Raw genomic sequence first — 21,203 nt, 5'->3', positions numbered from 1 at the left:
TTGACGTGGTAAATTAAAATTGGTTTTTGCTGGACCCAGCAGACCAATTTAATTTCAGTCTTGCACGCACTTTTCCACATTACCGATTCCAAAGGGAAATAAAGACAGAGAGATCAGTTACTTGAGACATGGACCTTCGAACGGTCGGTGATGACGAGATAGACGACAATGTGAGCTGGTCACGAATCAAACGTAATGAACCTGTTAGGTTATTCCAGGATAAATATAGAATAAATTCTTGGAACGAGTTCACCGTTTTGAACCTACGCATCTCATATACTATTAAAATAAACATAAAGAATAGTTCTTATTATCTAGGTACAAAGTTGGAACCGTCCGCGCATATAAATAGAATAACAAATATTTGAGTGAAAAATAAACCATAAATGCAGTGTTGTTGTTGTTTTTTTTTCTTTTTTTTTTTTGGTTTTTGAAATTGTGTACGTGAAAGATAGAGGGAATTAATGTGTTCTATGTCAAAGTTGATTGAACGAAAGATGCGATTTGGTGGTGACTTGAGGAAGAAGTGCGTCTAGAAGGATGACTGGGCTGTGTGATTTGGTGTGAACTAGTCCCATTTCATCGTTTCAAACCAAGACTCGGTTGTACATAAAATATCAACCAATTGCTAAATGCTGGGCCATGATCATTTGATAGGGGTATTTTTTTTTTAATATAATTCAGAATATTTTCAAACCATATATTTTGAACTTGAGTCGAGCTGGGAGCGTTAATATTACAGGTGTAATTTAGAGATACAAAGTTGGATGTGTTCAGGGGCATAATATATCAGACGAGTGCATTTACACGTACCAGTCAAGGTCCCCTTGAATCCTTTTCCTTCCTTACGCGTAGCCTTTTTCTTTTTTCCCCACCTTTTCCTCTTTCTGGAAGTCTTTTGAACTTTGATATTCTTGCTCATCATCTCTCCATATTTTCGTCCTCTTGCACGCAGTCTTTGTCATTATATTCGGCTTGAAATTACCAATCCCATATACATATATGCTTTTCCCATTATATTTGTTTCTATGTTAAAGTTTATCATCCATCCACTACGTGTTTATTCTGTCTCAAGCTTTCGCCTTATTCTTAAAGACTAACCATTAATTTGGTTTAACTTACCACGAAGGAATACACAAAACTTTCAAATATTGAAAAACGTAGAGACCCGGGCAAGATAGGATGACCCTTCCCAAGAGGCATCTCAAAGTCAATGAGATAATGTTAAGATGCGGGTCAATCATCAAGAACATATCAAAATCCCGAAAATCATATTTTATATTTCTCTTCATTTCAACCCTCACGCCCTTCTAATTTAGCACCCTCTCTTCTGGGCAAGCCGATATATTAGAGCGCGTCAGTGAGCCACTTGCGATGATCGAAGAAACTGTAAAACAATAGGTGACTTGCAACTTTCGTAATTTCCTGCAACTTTCCTATTGCCTCACCAACAATAACCAAAATCAAAGTCTTTTCTTCTTCTCTATATATTGCCATCCAGTTGGCTCGGATTTATGAAGTGTTTCCTTTGCTTTTAAACCATCGGTCTCTTTTCCTCTCAGATCTCAGTCCTATTCTTTTCCTTAGCAGTGAAGCAATTTCTGATATGGAATCAACATGCGTAGATACCTCTCTCCACCTCAACGTTGGTCCTCGGGACTCACAGGCTATCTCGGTTCGTAAAATTAACTAACTGAACTCAACTCATTTAGCCTTCTGCTTCGTTTATTTCAAAACTAGTTCTATGTCTTGTCTGGTTATCGACCTACAGACTTTCGTGATCGCTGCAGGCTGAAGATTTGGTGCAAGAGTTGCATCGTTTGAGCAGCGAGAATCAGAAGCTCACCGAGAGCCTGACTCACATGCGTGAGAACTGCAAGCTTTTGAAAAAGCAATTGAGCCAAGCGATGATCAAGAACACTTATAGTCCTGAAAGGGATCCAGCTAATCAATCATCAAAGAAGAGAAAGGCGGAGACGGATGCCTGTATCGATAATATGATTAGTATTAGCGGCAATACCGAGTGCAGCAACATTACAGACGAAGATTCGTCATTCAGAAGGCCAGCCACTAAGGTTTCCAGAGTTCTGGTGCGAACCCAAGCATCAGATACTGGCTTGGTAAGTTCTTCAGTTCAACATACTGTAATTAATCGTCGATTTAATTAGTCTTTGAAAAGCTCTAATTATTACCATCAATCTCTCCGTTTACTTTTAGAATCCAACTAACATATATATAGCTAGCCAGCTAAACCAGTTCTTATAGTCTTGATTTTTCTTATGGTTTCACAGCCTTAAGTTTACTCAATGGACTGTTTTCCTGTCAATCAGTTTGTTGTAGCGTGTCAATATAATTTGTAGGTTGCAGTTACTAAATAAGCATGGTTATTATGTATAAATCTACAGTATGTGAGGGATGGATATCAGTGGAGGAAATATGGTCAGAAGGTGACTCGAGATAATCCTTCTCCGAGAGCTTATTTCAGGTGTTCCTTTGCACCAAGCTGCCCTGTGAAAAAGAAGGTACTTGGTATATCGAGACTAAGATCAACCCTCTTTTTAATTCCACATAATGATGATCTTCTTGACGATGATACTGGTGTGTGTGTGTGTGTGTGTAGGTGCAAAAAAGTGCAGAAGACCCAACAGTGTTGGTGGCAACCTACGAAGGAGAGCACAACCATGGGCGACATGGATCTGAATTACCATTACTAGCCTCGAACCAGAGCCAAGACGATGGAGCCCGTGATTCAGGATTAATGGCTGAAAATGGTGGAAAGTCAACACAGCAGTGTTTGGTTCAACAAATGGCTACTTCTTTGACCAGAGATCCCAACTTTACAGCAGCACTTGCCACCGCCATTTCCGGAAGAATTTTAAACCTTGCGTCTAATTAATATCATCGAACATCATCTCGTGTATTTAGTTAGTTCATCACAATATAATGCTTCGGAGACTGCGCGAGTAGGGATGTATAAATTTACTATTACTTAATTATGATAGCAAACATTCTTGTGTTATGTACTCTTCACTGGGTTGTGCCATTTTTCCTTCGCTGTTCCTTATTACGAATGCTATAATATGTTGTAAATAGCCAGTGATGACAAACAAAAGCATAATATTACAGAAAAGACGTCTAGGTTAAGAGATAGCCGGGAATTGAAGAATCATATATAATAGGAGATGGAGCCGACATTGTACAGTGAAAGAAAACAGAATCACCTGCGCCGTATATGTTTGACCAATTCGGAGTGGTTAATTACCCGTCGACATCTTCTTTGAAGACTCGAATCATGTACGCATTCATATACATAGTCAACGTTTACTTAGTAATTTACCAATTGGCATTCCAAAATACCTTCTGCGAGGTTGGAAAGGACATTATCAAGTTGAACCCGAACGTTTAATGATGGCCTGGCCCATATATAAGCAGATAAGCAGATTAATTGAGAGTAGGTGAGGGATTCACATTAAATGGGAACTGTGCAACCACAATATTAAAACCAACTTAACTGGTTCGTAAGCTTGGAATGGAAGTTGGAGCCCCGATCGAGTTAGATGTGTATGTTTTGGGATTATAATTTCCGAAAAGACTCGAAACTTTCACAAGTCTTCTCAACAGCCTGAAACACGTTGGATTCTGTATATGCATATGATGAAAAAGGAACGGAAACTCAGTTAAATTAATTTCTACACGGAGATTAGCTCATTTGGGATGACATCACATGCTATGCATTATGCTCAAGAGATTATCGTTTTTGTTCATCAAGTCCTTCATTCGTCATTTATAAATTTATCACTCAACTGTCTGGTCTCGCGTTCTTCAAACAACTATAACTAAGAGTTCAAACAACTTAGAAGACAGTAGTAGAATAAACTAGCTAGCTAGCGAGTGGAAGTGTTTGGCTACTCTAGTCTTGCAGTACAATGGATATAGAGTTATACCTGTGAGGGCTTCGTTTTGGTCAATCAAACAAAGTGGTTGTAACTTTAATGTGAGATGTCAAAAAGGCCTTTTTACTTTGGGCATAGTCAAAACACGGAAGAGACAGTGACAATAAGACAAAGTCACGCAATAATATATATATATATATATATTTATATGGCCCTCGTCGCAGCTGTTTATATTGACCAAGTGAAATTGGCACCGTCCCCAAGACCTCTGAGGATCTGATGACCATCCATCTTCGACAGAGAGATTGATATAAAATATAGTACTTCGCCAACGACATCATGAGTAGTTAAAGATTTCAACCTTCAACTAACTTTCACAGTACACTTTTAATTTTAGGTCTGAAAACTGCAACTCTCTAATTGGCTGAGAGTGGCTGACTAGATCATGAATTCTATTCTCAACTCTGTCTGTTCATCACTGACGTCTTTGTAAGATATTTTAATTATATATTTTATATTATATTATATTATTTTGTTTTAATTAAAATATCCAGAGTATGACCCGTTAGTCAGTTAGGCCCAGTCCAGGTAAGATTCTAGACTCAGTACTTTTTAGTCATTCTTGACCTTGATGGTGGGTTAGGTTTTGACGGTTAACTGAGTGAGCATCTGTGAAAACCTAATACATGGCTCTTGAGATTCCCTGACTGGTGGCAGCTCTTTCTTATTCCATCACTGTGCCCACCTCCCAGTCAGAAGAGATCCTGATATCTTTTCTATTAACAACATCTGAATAATTTCAGTTATTCTAATCCAGATCAAGGCCAGAAGCATTGTGGATTACTTCTTCAGACTATCTAGCATGGCGAGAGGTATTTATAAGTCTTCCGCTGCTACTCTGATGATTGTAAAATTCTATATAACTATTTGGATAAATATATGTGTTCATATGAATTGTTCTAACAGTCTTTTTTTTTTTGGGGTTAATCATCACTTACAACTTTATATATTCAAATTATTGATATGAAATATTTTAAACAATTTCTTGAAAGGGGTTTGGATTCTAAACCAACCATCCCCAATTATATACTTTTCAAAAATGTGTTTCATATATATACACGTATGTGCTCATCAGTAATTTTGAATTAAAATCTTATTACTCCTTAAGTCTTTAATATTGGATCTAATTGGGAATTTAATATTGCTACTATATATATGATCTATTTAACATGTTTATCAATTTCTTCCCTAATTAACCCTATTGATATTTTTTCAATAATAATTAAGTAGGGAATGACAAGAGGAAATTGAGAAAGATGCTTATAGTGTTTTAGAAAAAAATCATATTAAATAATTTAATTAACCTTACTAATCTACATGAATTAGTTAATTATATCTTACGAGACTGGAGGAGTACTATTTACAGCGGTGCTGTACTTAAAAAAATTAATGAAGTCGTGGTTTTAGGGTGATGGTGGATTATCTTTTAATGGAACAACTTTTGTTACTTATATTCACGAATTCATAGCATTATCAGAACCTCTTTATTTCAAATTTGCTTAAATTGAACATGAATACAAACAGTTGGAGCAGTTATCATATGTAACTGATACGGTTGAAGAACTGGTTTTGTTTTTGGGGAGGGGGCAAATTCGATAAAATAACTAAAGAGGTATGAAAGTAGAAAAAGCTTGGACCACGCAGATACCACGATATCTGTGTGTGTATAAAGCAAAATGGTTCACTAGATTTGTTTATTTTAATATATTTGACAGCCTGTTAGACTTTTAAAGTAAAAAAAAAAGTTTTAAAAATTATAGCTATGCTTATAAACAGTATGACATATAAACAAATATGGATGAATATTAATATCGACAAGTCTATAAAAATCATTAAAAAAATAAGCTGAAAGAAAGTAGTATATGCGAGCGAGCTTTGGCCAGGAAACCCAATAGAAGCTAATTAAGGTAAGGTGGCTCAGGCGTGTGGGAGAGAGATGGGTTTCGCGTAGAGACAGCGTTACGGTTGTTTAGGAAGGAAGGAAAGCGCGGGAAAGGGTCCCACAATAACGGCTCCATTCCTTAACGAGGCAGCCACATTTGTTGGCTTTGTCCAACTCCACAACGCAACCTTTAACTTCTTCTTCTACGCTCCTTCCCTCAACATATATATAATTCTCCACCTGACCCTTTCTCAGTAAGTTTTTCCTCGCCGGCCGCCGCCTTCAGCCTCCCACCTCCTCTTTCTCTTTTCCAGAATCTCATTTTGGAGTTCCGCTCAGTTACAAGAGTAAGGCAGCATTTCCCATTTTATAATCATTTCAAACTCTAACAACCTTCATCTACATGTATCATGTTATGCCATGAATGGCGTTGACTTGACCCTCGCATTCCTATATAATATTCCCATCTCTCTCTTCCATCACATGTCCCCGTCTCCCTTCTTTCCTCATTTGTAATCATATTCCTGGCTTACTCAACATCGCTCCTGATCCAGCTTTATTCATTCTCCACGCTGCGTTTTTCTGTTCTTTTTGCCTCTCCTCCACGCAACATAAACAATTTGAACTAACGATATTATGTTTCGATTTGGAATAATAACGTTGCTTCTTCTGTTGCTGGGTTCTTCTGCGACGCCCAGAATGGAAGCAGCAGCAGCAGCAGAAGAATGGAAGTCTCAGTACACGCTGGATTCTGTGAGGGAGGCTTTGAAAAGAGAAGAGGATACCATCATTTTTTATCTCATCGACAGAGCTAAGTTCCCACTCAATTCTCACACCTACGATCAGCATTACTCGATCATTCCTTATTCTCGTGGCTCGCTTCTCCACTTCCTCGTCAAGAACACGGAGGCCATACAAGCAAAGGTACTATCTCTCACCTTATTAATTAATTCCTCCCTTTCTATTCTTTCTCAATTAACTTGCCCATTTTGACATCTAAATCCCGTCATTATAACTAATGGGTAATGTGATTCATTATATTCATGAATCTATATTACCAGTGATTTATAATTACATGTGTATTACTAGTAGATTGAGGTTTTATATTTAGATCAAACCAATCTATCTTCATGTTCTGTAGCTCTTATAGTATAATACACACACACACACATGGGTATTGCTTTGGAAAGTGCATGGTACATGACATATTGTGGTATTCTACAGGCAGGTAGATACAAAAGCCCCGAAGAGAATCCCTTCTTCCCAGAATATTTACCACAGTCGGTTGTGCCTGATTACCCCTTCTCAAAGGTGATTCACCATCACTCTAGTGTGGTTTTCCTCAGTTCATTCCGATTAAAAGAAAATTAAACGTGACTTTTTCTTCTTTAGATTTTGCATCCTGGAGCCGCTTCAGTCAACATAAACAAGTCCATCTGGGAAGTTTATTTTAATGAGGTGCTTCCGCTCCTTGTTGCTTCCGGTGATGATGGTAACTACGCACAAACTGCAGCTAGTGATCTTTCCTTATTGCAGGTAATATTTTTATCTGGATATCTGTGACGACTATATAATTTTCTAAAGTTATGGGGATCAGGCATCTTTACCAACTCTTTGAAAAGTAGCCCTTATCGTCCGTGTTGGTTACCGATGGCGTTTAGAACACGAAATTGAAATTTATGCAGGCCATCTCTAGAAGGATTCACTACGGAAAGTTCGTAGCAGAGGTTAAATTCAGGCAATCCCCTCAGGACTACGAGCCTTTAATTCGTGCTCGGGTATATATTTTAGTCAGCATAACATCATGATTTCATCAGCAGTGAATGAACAATCTCTGTTGGTTAGCTTCATTTAAAGATTTGGGGTTTGACTCATGCAGGACAAAGAAGGATTGATGAAATTGTTGACATCCAGGAGTGTAGAAGAGGTGGTGAGGAAGAGGGTTGAAAAGAAAGCAATGTTGTTTGGGCAAGAGGTGAGCCTTGAGCATGACGATGATGACAAACCAAATTACAAGGTCGAGCCTTCCGTTGTTTCTCGCCTTTACGAGGAATGGGTCATCCCCCTTACCAAGAATGTTGAGGTCGAGTACCTTCTTCGCCGTCTCGATTGATGACCTTTCAATCCAAGTTTCTGAAAAAAGTAATCTCCCTGTTCGGTAGAACGGCAAAATCTTGCGTGATTGTGCATTGTCAACTTCCTCGTGCTTTACCTGCGAAAGTCAGCTCTGTATAATTTAAGAGAGAGAAAGTCAACTTTGTAGCTGTGGACCACATTAATAGAAAGTTATATGACGCAGGATCATTTATCTGATTTTTGTTGCTAATTGATAAAAACAATTGTTGGAAGGAAAATGGTCAAGGGAGACTATTCAAAACTACTTTCCCAGCGAACATCCAGTTTCAATCTGAAAAGAATAATAAACAGGGATGAGTATGTTTCACATTTCTCAGATCATGCTCTCTCGCTCTTGCTAGTATGTGCCGTTTTACTCTAAGAACAGATGTTTGATGTTTTATGTAATGAAACAAACAGTAATGCATAGTGAAAGCATCAACTTCACAGAGGTTCCACCAGTTCCAAGTGAGCGATTCTCCATACGATGCTTGACTTTTAAGGAGCTTAAAACCCTTACACAGGTCAATTTGAAATTTCAGCTCAGGACCTGGGTAGTACATGCGAGGTACAGTGGATATATTGGCTTTATTCAATAGTAGCTTTTTTACTTTTTAGTGTGTCACCGAATCAAACTATCAAAAATAACGACCAGACACAGTAGCCGTGGCTCTTGAAAGTCTTTTTGATCCTGACCATAGTTCCAATAAAGTAACTTCGATTATATCATGAAGATAAATATTACACGACCCACTAATCAAATAACCGATATGGAACACTTTCACAATGCAAACGAAAACAAGCACTTCTAGGATGAAAAAGAAAGGCGTTGTTCCAGTTTTTCAACTGGCACACAATAAGGTGAATTCCAGTCAGCATCAAAAATCTCCTGAAGTTGTGAAACAATGGCAGGGTTGTCTGTTCCAAAGCTGACCCCTGATGTGGTATAAAAGTAGTCCCATACGAGATTGCTAGTTCCTATGTGAGCCCGTACGTCAGTAACTGCATATTTTCCGTGATTGACCCTCGTAAAACCAGGGTATGAATTTCCTGTACTGGCTCCGCCCTTAATGGCAGGCCCTGTCAAATTGAAACCTGGAACCACATAGTACTTGATCTCAACTTTTCCAGAGCACTTGTTGTACTTCGAAGATGAACAGAGATTGTTGGAGTAGAGGAGAGACTTCAGGTACACATCTGTACTATTGGTGAAGTGACTCCAATATGCCACCAATATTTTTACTGTTGCATGCTTGGAAAACACAACCTGGTAGAAAGAATATGCATGTGGAATATATTACTATATATAGCTCTTGGCACAAAAAATATGTTAAAGCTTCAAAAACAAAAAAAAAAAAAAAGTAGTTCTACAGGTTGAGTTCATAGTGCTGTGACACGAAAGAATATTGACGAGGCATAGGGACATGAGATCCATTAATTTATTTCTTTTCCAGATAAAAGCTCCCCAACTAATTCTGGGAGACAAATATTAAAGTGTTTCGGCGAATCAAGTATAAAGTTAATCACCTAAAGAAATAACTATACCTCTGATATCGCAGAGGACAGGGATGACCAGTAAACAGTTTGGTCAGTATATTGTGACTGACCCAACCAGTCCATGGTGTTGATTCTAACTGTTTCCTTCATTCCAACAGATTTAATTGTATCAATCCAAGCCTGTTCATCAGCCTGATACTTCCCAAATGACAGCTGCAGCCACCATTCATGGTGAACAAATGAAGACGGTCAATGCAACATCAAAAGTCGAATATGAGCTTAAATGGGATATTTCTCTACTTTCTTTCAAATGGATTTAACATGATACATAGGAAGATAGTCAAGGAATTGTTAGGAACCGAGGGGTAGTTAGTTAATTTGGTAGGAACCCATCAAACCTCTGTCAGTATAAATAGAGAGAAGGAATAATATATGCAATGGTGAAGAATGAAATAGTACTTTGGTCATGTTATTTGAGGTTTACCATGTACCATAACACTATAAAATCTTCAACAGAAATGCAATAAAGATATTTCTGAATAGCTGAGAAACAGTGCCACAAACTAAAAGTATCTGGCAACGCTTGCAATCATATTGAAATCAATAATCTCGATACAGTAAAATAACAACTCTATTGTATATATGTGGCTTCAGCTATCATATTTTGGGGCACAGGCAGCCCAAGTTATATGAAAACAAACAAACCAGCATGACCGAGTCATCTGTCGTTCACCATTATTTACGGAGTAAAATAAACTGAAGAAGAAAAGCAACTTATTTACCCATGGATATGCAGAACAAGATTTGGAGAAATTTTCTTGATTAATATAATGGCCATCCTAGGACTAGTCTATTTCAAGTAACAAATTACATGAATGTTAAAAGCCAAGCTCCTTACCTCAGGAGGAGCAAAGGAGAGATAGCTAGCTTGGGGAAGCTTTGTTGAAAGGTTACTTCCAGGAGTCTCAATTGAAACTTTAAACATATAGGGATCAGATAGAACAGGATATCCTGTAACATGGGGAGTCTTTACATACTCAGGAAGAGGAGACCTGTGGTAACATGATTAAATACGTTAATATGTCAAAAAATGAATAGCATTCTTACCTCACTCTGCATTCATTTCCATCAATCTTCAACTGTTTACATATGTAATATAAATCTCATTTAAGATGTTACCATGCTTTATAGTGTCTCTCATGTCGGCAACCATGCTAGACACTACTTGTAATGTAAATGATATTGAATAATTAATCAGCCTTTCAACATTGATATCTAACATAAAAAAACTAATTTCAAAATATAAATCTCCCATAAACTGAAATCCCAAATAGGGAAGAAACTTTTCATAGACATAACCTGCACCACACTATATCGAAACCGCAAGGTCTGAATATATAAAAGATGCATCAAGGCAGATAACCATGTCAATTAACAAGTCTCCGAATAGAAGCACATTGGAACAACTTCAGCAAAAACTCTAGTTACACTTGTGATCTATCACAAGAACCTAACTTACTCGCATCTGTTTTTTGGGTCGATGAAATGAGACCAGCAAGGAACCTTTCTTTCAACTTGCCACTGTTGATCAAATACTGTTTTTGTGCAAGCTGAAGAACTGAGTGATGCGAGTCTCCATAAATTGTTGAAGTAGACTTCAACGCTTTCAGCTATTCTTGGACAACCAGTAAGATAGATTCCAACTTCCTTAACCTAAAGCAGCCAATAATAGTGATCAGAACAGGCATCACAGATCCAACAGATAACCAATGGCGTCTATCCCAAAAAGAATAAAAGAATTACGTCAACAAAATATCCTAAGATTGATCAACCTTTAAGAAAGACTTCAACTAATAATAAGACAAATACTTATAATCCATGGAGAAAGGCAAAAAACCAATGGCATATGTCTTTGGGGGAGTTGATGCTTCATTAATCGAGATTCTTAGGAGCCCTGAAGAAAGTGCCTGGCTCTGTGCACAAATATAACCATAATCACCTGGGTAAGAGATTTCCAGTCATTGTTTGCGGATCCAATGTATAGGTGCCGATTATCTGATATCCAGACTTTGGCATGAACAATGCCCGAACCCCACCAATCTTCCAGTAACAAGGTCACATTCTTCACATTTGGCCTTCCTGAAGCAAGTTTAGATGGTTCTGTGGTGTAGTCTGGATACACTCCCGAGTGAGACAGTAACCTACAGTAATTTCAATTTGAAATGCCAACAGGTTACCGTCTCTAAGAAACAACTAAATCAAAGCCACTATTCGGCAACACACATTAAATCACACCTGATTTTAACATTACGATCAGCAGCAGCATCTACGGCTTCATAAACGGCAGCACCTTCATGGGCACCGAATTTCCGCATTTCACTTGGGGAGTAGCCGTAATCTCCGGAACGAGGATCATGGGGAGAAGCCAACAGCTGCCAGTACTGAGCAATTATGTCGAGCCGCCGAGTCGAGTTCGCCGCGAGCCACCGGAGCACATCCCCTAAATCACATCACACTTCATTTTAAAAAAATCCAAATCGAGAAAATATAAAAGTGAAAACAAATAAAGGACGCATATGTAAATAGGCATTAAACCCGTAGAGAGAACGCCGGGAACGCGGGAGAGGTCGGGCATATCGGTGGGGATGGATTGCACGAGCCATGCTTTGCAGGGGGGGCGGGAGACTTCAGAGGCGCGTGAGTGGAGAGGATGGGTGAAGAAGATAAAGAAAGCAAGTAAAATAATTTTTTGTTTGGGAAAAGGTCTCATTTTGTTACGGGTCCTACCACTGCGCTATCCACTTATATTCAGGCCGAAGCCATAAACAGTGTTTGTTCTTCTTCTGTTGATGGGGAACAGAGAGTGTACAGTGGACTTGAAGATGGGTGAAGTAATCATGAAACGGTGACGATCGCCGGCGATGCAAGGAAACGCTCGCTAGATTGAAATGCTCCCGGTTGGCTTCGCGCCGCCAAACCAACTCTATTTTATTATTACTTATGGTTGATATAAATATAAGAGTTATTTGGATAATTTGAGTATATTAAGAAAATTTATTAATTTAATTATTTGAAATAAATAAATGTTATTTTTTTGAGAATATTTTTGTTAATCATGTGTGTTAGATTAAAGTACTCCTCTGATATTTAATATAAGACTCAATTGTTAAGTTAGTTTTGGTCTTAAATATAAGACCTATTTCTCATATTTATTAATTTTCTTTAAATTATCTTTATGGATGCTCCCTCAGCCATAATTAAGTAGAAAAGGGAGAGGGGTATAAAAAAAGATGATTATAGTGTTTTAAGAAAAATGTGTCACATTTATTATAATTAATTAACTTACTTAACTTTTTTAATCTAATCAAATTGGTTAAATAGGTCTTATATTAAGGACCGAAAGAGTGTCATTTAATAAAACATTTAACATGTACAACTACTATAAGGAATATTTTAAAAAAAAAAGATAAACAGTAGTATAATAGATAAAGTGAATTGAGTTCTTATATGTATAATCAAATTGAAAATCAAACCAATAATAACTAAACTAGATTTTAGTTTTCATTTTTAAGTCTTTTAGTAATATACTTTTTAATTCAAAGTTTTGTTTCAACCAATTATTTTTTAAAACAGTGACAAAAAAATGTTCTCCAATTTGAAAATTTTGCCATATACTTAAAATGTAGTAGTTAGTTATAGTAGGACTTGCAGCCATTGTCGTTACTCTCGGTGATAAAAGCCATTTTTGTAATAAAGGGTCATTTTAATCACCGAGGATATTGTGCCAGAAGAGAGATTAACGTGATTTTGGGGCCAAAAACACTGACTACATTTTATAATAACAGTCATTAGGACGGCCACTCCTTTACGTCTAAGAATCCAGTCATTCACAAAATTAGATATCGTATCGTATTCATAACGATACGATGTCACCCTGCGTTACCAACCAATCATTTAATGAGCACATGTATTTATATGATTTTGAATTTTGAATTCGAATGATTGCTTAACGAGTATGGGTGCTTAATATCAGCAAGTCCTATGAATGATATTACTATGTTTTTCTATGCCATAAATAATATAAAAATATAATATCAATACAATGAAAAAATGTTTCATACTAGCTCCAATTCTTAATACTCCTATAGTTTTTAATATAAGATCTATTTAACTAATTTGATTAGATTAAGAAAGTTAGGTAAGTTAGTTAATTATAAGAAATGTGACATAATTTTTCTAAAATATCAAATCATTTTTCTTAATACCCCTTCTTCCTCTTCTACTTTATTATGATTGAAGGAGTATCCATAGGGGTACTTTAGAGAAAATTGATAAATATGAGAAACGTGTCTTATATTTAGAACCAAAACTAACTCAACAATTAAGTCCTATATTAAGGACTGGAGGAGTATAAAAGTTTGTTTGACTTTTTATTTTGATTATAAATATAGGATCCTAATCTATTTTGTCTCTTATATTTATCTTTTTTTTTCAAAATAATCCTTATAATAAAGGTAATTTTAGTCAAATATTTAAAAAAACAACGACACATATTTATCATGAATAACTCACTGAACTAGTTTTCTTAATCTACTCAAATTAGTCAACTAATTCTCCTCTAATTAGTAGGGATCAGATACTAATAAGAATCTTCTGGGCATGTTCGATTCTACTATTTCTGCAGCAATGTTGTGCCTATATATTACTACCTCCAGTTCTTAATATAAGATCTCAATCAACTTTGTTTTTCATATTTATTCATTTTCTCCCAATATAGTCCTTCAAATAATGATGGTTCTAACCAATATACTTAATTATCAAAGATATTTTAAGAAACATAACACCTATTTATTAGAAATAACTAATTTAACTTATTTTCTTAATCTACTCAGATTAATCAACTGGTTCTTATATTTAAAATCGGAGATAGTATTATAAAACTTTGCTCACAAATTCAGATAAGAAAATTTTCTGAAATTTTTTTACCAGATTTTCCTGAAATTTGAAAACAGTAAATCTTTAATAGATGATATTAAATTACAACACAGTTTTTGATTTACATTAATAATTACTCTAGCATCATCATTAATGTAACAGTGTAGGTCACCAATAGCGTGCAGCACATTTTCAATTGAGCCGATATGTCGCATTAACTAAAAATAAGTTACTTTATTCCTTAATAAATAAAGTTCAAATATCTTTAATATAAAACTTATTTAACTAATTTGATTAGATTAAAAAAATTAAATAATTTAGTTAACTATAAAAAATATAATATGTTCTCCTAACACATTATAATCATCTTTCTTAATATTTTGTCTTTTTTTTTTTACTTGATTGAAAGAGTATCAATAAGAGTATCTTACAAAAAATTAATAAATATGAAAAACAAGTATTACATTTTAAACCAAAATCAACTTCATAATTAGACCCTATATTAAGGACTGAAAGAGTATCTTTTAGTAATAAATTTTACAATTTAAAATTTTCAACAATTTTCCCAGTCAGATAACCATTTATTAATGTTTTCCATCCCGCTGGTCAAAGCCAACGGCTTGAACGAATGACCTCATTTTCTCAAATATATCTAACTTCTCCTCAGGATGCGGGGGAGTCAACATAAGTGCTGAATTTTGTCCCATAGATTGCATAAAAGCTTCGAATAGGAATGATGGCCTCAACAGTAGAAGATTGTCGATATTCTCTCTTTAAAGTTTGCAATTTCTAATTTCTGTGGCCCCGAAGAAACTGAAATCCTTCAATCCTTCAGCTATTGAAACACAAGTTTTAAAAACAAATTTCAAGAGGAATCAAAATTCACTAAGTATTTTTCCTTTCAACTCCAATACCAAAATTTCAAGATAGAAATGAATATAAAATCAGCACAAGATTGACAGATAACTCTCACCTTCTGGTGGTCCTGTTACTATATCTTCCAGAAGTTCATTGGGAAAAACGATCATGATTCTATACAACAAAAGTTAAAAACACTGAATAAGCCTAATGATCAGGAGAAGTATCATAAGCAGGAGGAAAAGAGATCCAAATCAGACAGACCAAAAATCACTAATTTTCTGCAGTATTTGTGGCCTGCTTTCCCAATTACACGCACTGCAGATATAACGGTAACTACAACGCACAAACACCAGCACTTCATAGCAGATAATCCTCCTCAAGAGACAGAATGCCTCCTGTGTCTAGAAGATGAACTTCCTGGGACAAAAGATGTCGGGCTATTTGAACTTCCGGATGTCTCGGAGCTCTTGTTCTCTCCCTGTCCTTTACCACCAATCCATAACTTGTCAAAGAGTCTCCTCGAACGTGAAGGAAGTAATTGCATTCCACTTCTGCTGCTTTTGCTTTTATTCCTGTTCAGTTTCCCATTCCTGGGAAATTCCTCCTTGATCTTCACATCACACATCTGGTTCTCCAGGGGTTGGCAGTTCTCACCAACTATTTTCTCACATTCTTCATCCGTGCTCACTGCGTACGACAAAGGCATTGAATTCTTATTACCAAGTGCCTGGACGCTGGCAGAAGCTCTGACCTGCTCAAAAAAGAGAACCTGCACTACAACCCGAAGTGGAAGCCGCTCATTCTGAGCAGCATGCATAGATGCATTCACAGACAGTTTCTTCACATCCATCAGTCCACAGAGCTTCTTTCTTTCAGCTTTGGTCATATTTGGGTGCTCCTGAACGCAAAAACCCGTCATCAATTAGGCTCTCTCCCTAATGACAGCTGCTTATTGCAAAGCAACAATGAACGAAGTGGCACAAAATAAAGTTCTATTCTGGGTTACAGACAGAAATTTAATATCAGATCCGCCAAATAAGAAACAGGAAATGTGTACTGTTCATTCTACAAACCAGTAGCAGATTAGAATGAGAGAGAACCATCAACAAATTCCAAACAGTGGCCGACTAGTACTTCTACAAGCATCGCTCAAACATAAGAGCTCCATAAGTAAATTTAAAAAATTGTAAACTTCAAGGAGCACATTAAGCATACCTTCAAGTATATGTCAATAGCTCTGTACAGAACATCGTGATTAGGTCTAGCGAATACCGGAATCACTTGTGACAAGTCAACAAAACTAGAAAGGCTGAGATTCGGATCATGTGCAATTTCTGCAAGAAAATTGTCCGCCAAGCGGCCCATATTCACAAAGAACATATGCGCAAAACTAGCTTTATCATTTCCTTTATCTTTCTTCTCTGAAATTTTCATATTGCTGCTGATGCCCTTTTCATTCATATATCGATTCAAAAGACATTGTACCAACTGAACATCATATATGGTAGTCTGAGGAGGCCTTGCAGGGATCAGTAGATCTTTGATGGAGGCTTCATGCAATTTAAGGCAGGTGCTCTTCACTAATTCCTCTTTTACGGACTCATCTACACCTACAAGGATGGCCACTTTCAATAGCTTCAGAAGGAAAGTACAAGAACAACCCACAGCATTGTCAGGTGGCAATAGACACACAATTGTTTCCACCAGAAATTTGTTTCGCCATGCGTGAGCTTCAGAAACTAAAGCCTCAATAGAATCAGGCAACCACCTAATTGCATACGTTTTCAGTGCCTCCCCAATCACAAGACCATCCATCCTTCCCTTTGACTTCACAGTAGTCATTAATCGTTTGTAGATATCAATGTCCAGCTCACAAATATCTTCAACCCACCAATCCTTAGGAACAGACTCTACTCTCTCTTCACAAGTCATCTTGTGCTCAGTACTTCTATCAGGCTCAGTTAGTTTCCGGTTATATGTGTAGGACCATGTGATGTTAGCTGGGTCCACAGAAGTTTTAGAAGCTATAGAATCTATACATCTGCCAATGATCTTCAGATCCTCAGACCATGGGAGAAGAGATTTAGCAGTTTGTAGAACAATTATGGAATCTTTCCAGCTCTGAAAGATGCTTGAGTTCAGAAATACCTCAATTTTAAATATTAAGTTTCCCCTCTCAATATCCTCAGTCATTTCAAGATACTCAGCTGCACAGCGAGCAGCCACAACGTTGTAAGCATTTAGAGTAACAGTCATTCCATAACAGAATTTTGCACATAATTCAAATGCCTTGGCCCCTCCAGGAAATTCATTCAAGAAAATTTCGTCAGAATCGTCTTCATTAGCTCTTGACATTTGCTTTTGTAATCGATTGCTCTTGGACAGTAGAGGGAACTGCAACCCATGACAAAATCAAATGATGAAACAGTTCTACGATAACTATAACGCGCCGACCATACTGTGGCCGCCTAAATCATTTTGCAAAACGGGACACATCAAAGATTCAGAAATTGCCTGTACCTTATGGAGGTAAAACTTGACTTCGCCGACATTTATGACAATATCTGCAGTCAATTCAGATGACGCATACCTGCATAAATTGTAATGGGCACATCAAGTCGGTAACAATTTTCGAGGAAAGACTCTAAAAGAATACTATCTCCACCTCTTAATATAAACATTTAATTTCATTCTAAATATAAAATATCATTTTATTTTGTTTATTATATTTATAATTTTTTTCAAAATAATTATTGTAACAGTTGTACACATATTGAATATTACATCAAGTGATAATACTAATTAATAAACATAATTAGTAAGAATATTCTTAAAAAAATAAACATATTTATTATAAATAATTAACTTAATAAACTTTCTTCATCTAGTTTAATTAATTAATTAACTTTTATATTAAGAAGTAAAAGTAATAAATAAATGTTTATTGCTGAAACAAAAAGAACCCAGAGGTTAAAAAACACCTAACTTGTGTTAACAAGAGATGAGAACCGTGCCAGGAAATTTCAGCCAACTCTTTTTACGAGGAAACACGGCTTTAAGGCCAAGCCCCGGACTCGGCCCTATCCAGTGAAATTAGTACCCACTTTAACCTCTCCTTTTCTTTATTACTACCTCCGAGCCTCATTAATTAATTTAAAGAGATTAAAAAAAATTAAATTAGTTATTTATAATGAATAGATTTTTTTTAAAAATATCCTTATTAATTAAATATATTGACTAGAACTATTATTGTTAGAAAAACTATTATAGAAAAATGTATAGATATGAAAGACAAAATAAATTAAATCTTATATTTAAAACCAAAATAAAAATCAAACAAATCTTATATTAAGAAGAAAAGGTAATATTTTTTTCCCCCATTCGGCGGATTCAAAAAAGATAATCCATCAATAACAATTATCAATTAACTTGTTAACATCTAGTTTCGATACATAATTAATCTGCATGCACTAGGGAGGCACCAGCTAAGATAGTCAGTTATGAGTGGAAGGAAAGAATATATGCGACTATGCGAGTAGTGGAGAGAGAAAGAGAGGCAAGTAACCGGATTAGTGGTAGAACTGATAATATTGCTTAACGAGGCCTCTCGTCAGGTTACGAGGAAACGGAACAGGACATCCTAACAGAGATCTGGCGAATCCACGTAACTTTGCTATGGTTGGACCACACACTCAAAACACCCACACACACAGATCACAGATCCAAGGGGGGACCACCTCCTACTTCTTCACGGTGCTCCTCCTTTTTTTCATCTCACCGGCAATAAAATATTAACATCTCGACCAATTTGGTCCATTCATGAAGCTCATTCTCTTTTCCACGTCGTGTTTTTTGACGGTGCTCATAAAATTATGAAATAGAACGGAATGATTATGCAGGAGACTAGAGCCATCTCAGTTCTCAACTCATCCAGGAATATACCACCTTCCCTCCAGTAGCAGAGCCTCACTCCAATTATAATTTTAGTTCGAATTCAATGCAAAACCACAAACTGTACGAACATGAATTAATATGGCTCTGACGAAAACTACGACCATAACTATCAAAAAAAAAATGTCGAGGATTCTCGAACACTTGACAACAGCAAGTTGAAACAAAAATTAAGATCTGGACTCCGCAGCTACCACTACACCGAGAGTCGAAAAAAGGAAAAGAACATTCTCATAACGACTTCATGTTCAAACACAACTTAAGGAAAGACAGAAAAAGGAGGCTTCTCAAGTCTCACCTGATAGACTTTCCATCAGCTTGAAAGGCACCCGGCTTGGAACCCAACTTCATAAACTTCATTTTCTCTCGAGGCAAAAAACCACATATAACCACGGAAGAACCGTCAGACTAGACGACAAACTGTTACTTCTCCGTTGCAGCCGAAGTCATATACGAACAGAACAACGCCTCTCTCTAACGGCGCCCTGTGATGCCTGCTAACCTCTGGCTACCAAGTCACAGAACGAAGACAAGCTCAACCCGACTCAGTTTACCAAACTGCAGGCCACAAAAGGCGTTCCGCAGAAGAATGCACTCTAAAACACGCAAGTCAGCCCTGCAATAAACATAATGCCGAGACCTTTACTGCCTCCCACTTACAACTCGTTTTTTGTGACGGTTTATTCATTGATGACGCTAGAAGGAGGGAATCGTTGAAAAGCAGGCTCAAAAGAAAGAAAAAGCCGGAAAATGCACTGAGAATCAAAGCCGTATTCAACCTCTAGAGGGTGGAAAAAGAAAGTGGGTGAGAAACTCAGAGCACTTATGATTTGTTTTGGGAATCGAAGAGAAGATATGAATGCAGCATGATCAGCGGCTCTAGAATGAGGCTCTGCGCAAAGACAAAAATGACATCAGAAGGGGGAAGAAGTGGGTTTGGAGAAAAATAACAATGGCGTCAGAAACACAATTATTAGCATGAACTAGCTCAGGGACTTGAGAGAAAGGAGGGAGTGCGTCTCACTCTGGGTGTTGAAGTGAAATGAAAGGCATAATAAATCTTCGCCGCCTTTGCTTTAAATCATCCTGATCCGCTGAAGATCTTCTCGGCTCTGGTTGGCGCAAATATCAAAGAGGGGGTCTGGGTTCTCAGAACGGAGATGGACAGACCATCCTCGCTCTAGCCTGGGGATATGGATGATGATGTTACAGGGCCTGACACGGTTGTCTCTCCAACTTCCGAACTTGGCAGCAAGAGAGAACGGAGGAGAAAGAGAGGAGAGAGAGAGAGGAGAGTAATGTAATGGGAGGGTACTGAATGGCACAGAAGTGTGCATAGGGAGTAGGGGACTGTGTTACAGGGTGGCTCAGATGACTTTTAATAGGGCTTTTATGCCGTTTAAGCACGCCATCCTCCCTTTTTACAATTTTGTCCCTAACCTCTCTCCTTATTCTCTACAATGCCCGCCACGCCACCCTCCCGCCTCCGCCACCAGCCGCTGAATTGCTTTTAACCACTCTGGAGTCTGGACCCTTTACATGCCCTTCGCCTTGCTCCTCACATGCTCTTATTTTATTTTATTTAAAATTAAAATTTCAGGCCAATGCTCATCACATGCTCATTACGTCATCACACATGGCACATGCTATTTTCTTTTTGTTCCTTTTTTGACTCGCTCCGTTTTTGTTTTCCTTCCTAGCATTTTCGTGAGAAACTTCATCGCCAAACGCCAATATTGTCCTTCATTTCGAGACTTCGACAGTGATTTATAATTTATTTATTTAGATTAATTAATATCAACGTTGTTAATTTATTTAATTTAGAATCTTTGGCCATTCATTCGTCGGGGGCGAGGATCGACGCGTTACCCAGCTTATTTTAGCATTTAAAGTTATTTTTTGCCAGCAATATTGTAAAATCGAGTATAAACATGTCTCACGTAAGTAAAGATAAAACTCGTTTCACATATTTATTTTATATTTTATAAATCACAATTTAAAAATTATTT

The 21,203-nt window shown here is 37.0% G+C and overlaps 4 protein-coding genes across 10 annotated transcripts; 2 read left to right on the top strand and 2 right to left on the bottom strand.

Annotated features, from left to right (window-relative positions):
* Nucleotides 1-1,343: 1,343 nt before the first annotated feature.
* Nucleotides 1,344-3,019, top strand: LOC114754529 (WRKY transcription factor 18-like). Its single transcript, XM_028943308.1, has 4 exons — nt 1,344-1,675; nt 1,791-2,120; nt 2,406-2,522; nt 2,621-3,019. Exons 1-4 carry the CDS (start codon nt 1,607-1,609, stop codon nt 2,894-2,896), a joined length of 792 nt encoding a protein of 263 aa, XP_028799141.1. The 5' UTR covers nt 1,344-1,606; the 3' UTR covers nt 2,897-3,019.
* A 3,091-nt stretch (nt 3,020-6,110) lies between these two features.
* LOC114754547 (chorismate mutase 2-like) lies at nt 6,111-8,312 on the top strand. 2 transcript variants are annotated; one of them, XM_028943332.1, is made up of 6 exons: nt 6,111-6,182; nt 6,534-6,759; nt 7,060-7,146; nt 7,228-7,371; nt 7,521-7,613; nt 7,715-8,312. In XM_028943332.1, exons 2-6 carry the CDS (start codon nt 6,535-6,537, stop codon nt 7,946-7,948), a joined length of 783 nt encoding a protein of 260 aa, XP_028799165.1. In that variant the 5' UTR covers nt 6,111-6,182; nt 6,534; the 3' UTR covers nt 7,949-8,312. The 2 variants fall into 2 exon arrangements, with proteins under 2 accessions (XP_028799165.1, XP_028799164.1); XM_028943331.1 differs by having other exon boundaries at nt 6,117-6,759.
* A 307-nt stretch (nt 8,313-8,619) lies between these two features.
* LOC114754543 (phospholipase D Y) lies at nt 8,620-12,395 on the bottom strand. 2 transcript variants are annotated; one of them, XM_028943326.1, is made up of 7 exons: nt 12,043-12,395; nt 11,743-11,947; nt 11,447-11,648; nt 10,967-11,160; nt 10,346-10,499; nt 9,496-9,660; nt 8,620-9,217 (listed from the first exon to the last, which is right to left on the bottom strand). In XM_028943326.1, the coding sequence occupies exons 1-7, from the start codon at nt 12,215-12,217 to the stop codon at nt 8,759-8,761; spliced, it is 1,554 nt and encodes a 517-aa protein (XP_028799159.1). In that variant the 5' UTR covers nt 12,218-12,395; the 3' UTR covers nt 8,620-8,758. The 2 variants fall into 2 exon arrangements, with proteins under 2 accessions (XP_028799159.1, XP_028799160.1); XM_028943327.1 differs by having other exon boundaries at nt 12,235-12,394.
* Nucleotides 12,396-14,905: 2,510 nt separating this feature from the next.
* Nucleotides 14,906-20,488, bottom strand: LOC114754542 (BTB/POZ domain-containing protein NPY1-like). Of its 5 annotated transcripts, none has more exons than XR_003741206.1 (6): nt 19,493-20,488; nt 17,764-17,833; nt 16,459-17,637; nt 15,505-16,141; nt 15,356-15,414; nt 14,906-15,217 (listed from the first exon to the last, which is right to left on the bottom strand). XR_003741206.1 is itself a non-coding variant. In XM_028943324.1 (5 exons), the coding sequence occupies exons 2-5, from the start codon at nt 19,552-19,554 to the stop codon at nt 15,620-15,622; spliced, it is 1,833 nt and encodes a 610-aa protein (XP_028799157.1). In that variant the 5' UTR covers nt 19,555-20,086; nt 20,191-20,488; the 3' UTR covers nt 15,472-15,619. The 5 variants fall into 5 exon arrangements, 3 of the variants coding, with proteins under 3 accessions (XP_028799157.1, XP_028799158.1, XP_028799156.1); XR_003741207.1 differs by having other exon boundaries at nt 15,588-16,141; XM_028943324.1 differs by lacking the exons at nt 14,906-15,217; nt 15,356-15,414 and having other exon boundaries at nt 15,472-16,141; nt 19,493-20,086; nt 20,191-20,488.
* Between the last annotated feature and the right edge of the window lie 715 nt (nt 20,489-21,203).

Source organism: Neltuma alba, unplaced genomic scaffold (assembly GCF_004799145.2).
Source record: "Neltuma alba isolate B1F8T4 unplaced genomic scaffold, ASM479914v2 tig00010148_pilon, whole genome shotgun sequence".
NCBI classification, from domain to species: Eukaryota; Viridiplantae; Streptophyta; class Magnoliopsida; order Fabales; family Fabaceae; genus Neltuma; species Neltuma alba.
This window is presented reverse-complemented; position numbering and strand designations above follow the sequence as displayed.

Excerpts from the sequence above, each read along its gene's own strand:
- LOC114754529 (XM_028943308.1), top strand. The coding sequence starts at position 1,607 with ATGGAATCAACATGCGTAGATACCTCTCTCCACCTCAACGTTGGTCCT. Across the intron at positions 1,676-1,790 it reads GGGACTCACAGGCTATCTCG|GCTGAAGATTTGGTGCAAGA; the intron begins GTTCGTAAAATT and ends TGATCGCTGCAG. Across the intron at positions 2,121-2,405 it reads AAGCATCAGATACTGGCTTG|TATGTGAGGGATGGATATCA; the intron begins GTAAGTTCTTCA and ends ATAAATCTACAG.
- LOC114754547 (XM_028943331.1), top strand. The coding sequence starts at position 6,472 with ATGTTTCGATTTGGAATAATAACGTTGCTTCTTCTGTTGCTGGGTTCT. Across the intron at positions 7,147-7,227 it reads CTGATTACCCCTTCTCAAAG|ATTTTGCATCCTGGAGCCGC; the intron begins GTGATTCACCAT and ends TTTCTTCTTTAG. Across the intron at positions 7,372-7,520 it reads GTGATCTTTCCTTATTGCAG|GCCATCTCTAGAAGGATTCA; the intron begins GTAATATTTTTA and ends AAATTTATGCAG.
- LOC114754542 (XM_028943323.1), bottom strand. The coding sequence starts at position 19,554 with ATGAAGTTTATGAAGTTGGGTTCCAAGCCGGGTGCCTTTCAAGCTGAT. Across the intron at positions 17,638-17,763 it reads TCAAGTTTTACCTCCATAAG|TTCCCTCTACTGTCCAAGAG; the intron begins GTACAGGCAATT and ends CATGGGTTGCAG. Across the intron at positions 16,142-16,458 it reads CTATTGACATATACTTGAAG|GAGCACCCAAATATGACCAA; the intron begins GTATGCTTAATG and ends TTTTGCGTTCAG.
- LOC114754543 (XM_028943326.1), bottom strand. The coding sequence starts at position 12,217 with ATGAGACCTTTTCCCAAACAAAAAATTATTTTACTTGCTTTCTTTATC. Across the intron at positions 11,948-12,042 it reads TCCCGGCGTTCTCTCTACGG|GGGATGTGCTCCGGTGGCTC; the intron begins GTTTAATGCCTA and ends GATGTGATTTAG. Across the intron at positions 9,218-9,495 it reads TGTCCTCTGCGATATCAGAG|GTTGTGTTTTCCAAGCATGC; the intron begins GTATAGTTATTT and ends TCTTTCTACCAG.